At 37.0% G+C, this 4,294-nt stretch overlaps 1 protein-coding gene across 1 annotated transcript; it reads right to left on the bottom strand.

The window, feature by feature from the left end:
- Positions 1–1,170: 1,170 nt before the first annotated feature.
- On the bottom strand, positions 1,171–2,100 carry LOC113905032 (olfactory receptor 502). Its single transcript, XM_027562070.1, has one exon. The coding sequence runs from the start codon at positions 2,098–2,100 to the stop codon at positions 1,171–1,173; it is 930 nt and encodes a 309-aa protein (XP_027417871.1).
- Between the last annotated feature and the right edge of the window lie 2,194 nt (positions 2,101–4,294).

Here is a 4,294-nt window from a genome sequence, read left to right as displayed (position 1 = left end):
GACCAAACAACTGGTCACTCAAATAAACACATAAAATTAGCTATCTCAGGAGTATTACTGTAAAATGTATACATTGATTGCTGGAAATAGAGCTGCTGACAGTGAAAGTAAAGAGAAATAGAAAAATCTAGGACTCAGAATATAAATACTTGGTAGTTAAATGTAGGTGTCTGAAAGTGAAGAAAAGAAATCAATTCAGGTTTCTGAATCAATCAATATGTTGATTGAATGATGGTGCTCCTTATTGAGGTATGGAACATTGGAGGGGAGCAAGTTGGAGGTATAAGGATATAATTAGTTTAGTTTCAGATAATTTGTGCTTGAGAGTCAACAAACAAAAATATTTCTATCTGAAGCTTTAGAAGACAGGGAAAGAGAAATAGATATGATAGTCATCAGTATATACAGATACATTTCACAGGGGAAACACAGTCTAGTTCGCTCAAGCTTTCTTAGTAGGATGTCCATCTGACTATGAACACTCCCTAGGAATTAAAGAGTTTGCCTACTTACTCCCTAGGAATTCAGAAACCCTGCTTATCTTATACGGAGAAGTCACCTGTTTTGACCTGAAAGAAGAATTCACAGTTGGTTTGGACAGGGGCATCTCATCCTATTCTTTAATGGGTCCTCTATGACTAGGCTGGCACCAGAGATCAAGAACACAGACCAGAATTTATGGGTCCAAAAGTCCCACTGCTAGAAGGTAAACTTCCTGCAAGAAGAAAGTCTCCAGCAGTTTTACTGTCTGGTTCTACTTGGTCATCTCCCCATAGAATGTATTTAGTCATTTCTGTAATTATCATGCTTATTTCATGGTAAGCTGCTGTTGAAGATGGACACAGTCTGAAAGGTTTGAAAGTACAAAACCCCTAACTTACAGCAGAGAAGCTCTTTTGAAAAGGTATGAATACAATTTTGAAAGAATTTTTAGCATATCAAGTGTTTTTTACATAGGAACAAATATGTTTGTTATGATAACTTCAATTTTGCTTTATTAAAGAGAACTTACTATTAGCCTCTGATTAATAATTTGGTCGCAGAAATTCCACCTTCTACCTTCACCAAGAAGCTCCACATTGGCTAATTACATATGGACCATCATATTTAGAGCACAACTACTCAATTTCTTTTTATTATTATATTTATGGTATTTTATTATATCAATTCCTACAAAACAACAGACTTCACTAAGAAAGTATTTTTCTGGCAAGCTCTCTTCAGAGCCCCCTTAATCTCATTGTTCCTGAGGCTGTAGATGAGGGGGTTCAACATGGGGATCACCACCATGTAGAACACAGACACCACCTTGTTCTGGTCAGTTGAGTAGCTGGACTTGGGCATCACGTAAATGAATGTGATGGTCCCATAGAACAGAGTGACTGCTGTGAGGTGGGACGTGCAGGTGGAGAAGGCTTTGTGGCGCCCCTCGGTGGAGTGCATCTTCAGGATGGTGATGAGGATGTAGATGTAGGATACAGCTATAACAACTGCTGTGACCACAATGATGGAGCCAGCTGTAAATGAGGTGACAACTGCAGGGATACTGATGTCAGAACAGGAGAGTTCGACCAAAGGAGCAAAATCGCAGAAAAAATGATTGACTCGATTTGGTCCACAGAAAAGTAAAAAATAGAAGGAAATAGTAAAGGAGGAAGCATCAAAAAAACCACCTATGTAAGCCACTATGAGTAACTGGACACAGACTTGTGTGGACATTTTGGTGGAATAAAGCAGTGGGCTGCAGATTGCTATGAAGCGATCATATGCCATGGCAGCCAGAAGGATGCACTCAGTTGACCCGAAGAAAACAGCTGAACCAAGCTGGATGGCACATCCAGGATAGGAGATGGTATTTTTATCCACCAGGAAGTTTACAAGCATATTGGGTGTAACAGAAGATGAATAGCCCACATCAGCAACAGCCAAGTGGCTCAGGAAAAAATACATAGGATGATGGAGCTGAGACGAGATTCTGATAAGAATGATTGTGCTGAGATTCCCACATATGGTCACCAGGTAGATACAGAGGATGATCATGAAGAGGATGATTCGAAGGACTGGATCATTTGTTAAGCCCAGTAAAATGAATCCTGTCATTGTAGTATCATTCCTCTGCCACAGGGAATCCATGAGATAAGGTAGCTGCTACCAAAATGAACCTATGATGAAACACTGCATTAAAGAAATTGTAAATTCAGTGGTTCCATTTTCATGAATACATATAGAAGTTATTATAAACAAATAAATTATTCAAGCTAAGCTTGGATTTTTTAACTTTAGATTCTACGTTTTATACATGTGTGTCTTCTATATTTAAAAAATTGTTTTTAGTAAAAACACTTAAAAAAAACTGGCTTCAAATAATGTAGATTCTTTCCCTCTATATTTAATATTGATAAAATGTACTTAAGAGACTTTAAAGCTAAAGATTTAAAAAATTAAGACATGAGAAGAGCAAAAAGGAATGATCAGTATAACAAAGATTAAAATGTATAAATACATATAGGATTATGTTAAGGGAACTCAATAGCTAATATTTATGAAATGCTTAACAAATGATGGGCACAATATTAAGAGTTTTATATATTAAGTTCTATTTTTAGTTTCCATGAAATAATATTAAGTACTTTTATTTTTAGAAGAAGAAACTGACTTTGATAATGTTAAGAAACTTACCTAAGTTTATACAAGTGGTAGAATCAAAATGTGGATTTCAGGTAGTTTGAAACCAGTACATTCCTTTAGAAACTACAGTCTAAATGAAATTAAACAATACTTAAGATGAAGTCATATCTCTTGGATAAGGATGGATAACAAATTACCTTTCCACTTTCTGACAGCTAATGTATAAACAAGGTGCCTAGTCACAACATTTACATTTTCTATCAATAAAACAGGACCATGTTTTTGAAAAGAGAAATACAATAGAAGAAATAAAGATAAATTTCAAATTGAAGTTATGGATGGGGTCTGTGTTGTGCTCAGTCACTGAGTCACGTCCAACTCTGTGCAGCCCCATGGACTGTAGCCCACCAGGCTCCTTTGCCCATGGAGTACTGTGAAACAAAATAATGTTAGGTTCAACACGATATACAGCTGAATACAATTACAGCCTGAAAAGAAGTTTACCCAGCTTCATCCAGTGAGTGCCCAGGTTGCAAATCATCTCCAGATTTTCTGGATTCATTTTGTTGACTTTGTCCAAAGTCTCTGGTTGCCTGTCAGTTAAAGTCTACAGAGCAATAAACAAAGGAAATCTTTCCACAAGATATTTAAAAACAGTAAATCTGCAAAGTATCTCAAAGCTAGTGAATCTGTTAGTTTAATGACTGAATGCCAAGTGTAGATAGTGTCAAAAGACCATGTGAGCTTCTGATCTTATTGGTGGAAAATGATGAATCCTAGTACCTTGAATTATGCCTGTTTATACACATTAAATAGACTATAGAAACTTTGGTTAATTCAGCTAATGTTACTTGCTAGCTGACTGCTGGATTACCTCTGCCCGAGCACAGATGCAACTTGTGAGTACAGATGCAACTTTAGGGTAAAATATTCTCAAACGGTAAATGAAACTCAGTACAACAGATTAATTCACAAAGCAAAGTCTTACCTCTTGAAATTTGTTCATTTATAGCAATAAATTCAGAGTTATTGTTATATAGCAGCCATCCTGTCTTTTATTATCACTTGTCTTTAGGGATAAATCTCTGAAGATTTTAGAGATTCATATGTGAATTCAAAAGCACCAGAGGTCATTATTACATTCTCAAGTGAGTATGAAACAATTTACTTCAAATAAAAACAAGTAATCTTTAAGGTTTCTGTCAATTCTGAACTAATCATTTCTTTTTATCAGATTTTTGTACACTTTCAACTGGTAGTTAGTGAAAGTGAAGTCGCTCAGTCGTGTCTGATTCTTAATGAATTATCTTAAAGCTAAATATTGATTATAAGTTTACTTTGTTTAAGGTCGAGTAATACTAAACATGTGAAGAGCTGACTCATTGGAAAAGACCCTGATGCTGGGAGGGATTGGGGGCAGGAGGAGAAGAGGACGACAGAGGATGAGGTGGCTGGATTGCATCACCGACTCGATGGACATGAGTTTGGGTGAACTCCGGGAGTTGGTGATGGACAGGGAGGCCTGGCGTGCTGCAATTCATGGGGTCGCAAAGAGTCGGACACGTGCAATTCATGGGGTCGCAAAGAGTCAGACACGACTGAGCGACTGAACTGAATACTAAACATCGAATATTAAGTAGTAACCTTAGCCTGGGGCAAGTACACA

Source organism: Bos indicus x Bos taurus, chromosome 15 (assembly GCF_003369695.1).
Source record: "Bos indicus x Bos taurus breed Angus x Brahman F1 hybrid chromosome 15, Bos_hybrid_MaternalHap_v2.0, whole genome shotgun sequence".
NCBI lineage: Eukaryota > Metazoa > Chordata > Mammalia > Artiodactyla > Bovidae > Bos > Bos indicus x Bos taurus.
The sequence above is the reverse complement of the archived record's forward strand: the minus strand, read 5'-3'. Positions and strand labels throughout refer to the sequence as shown.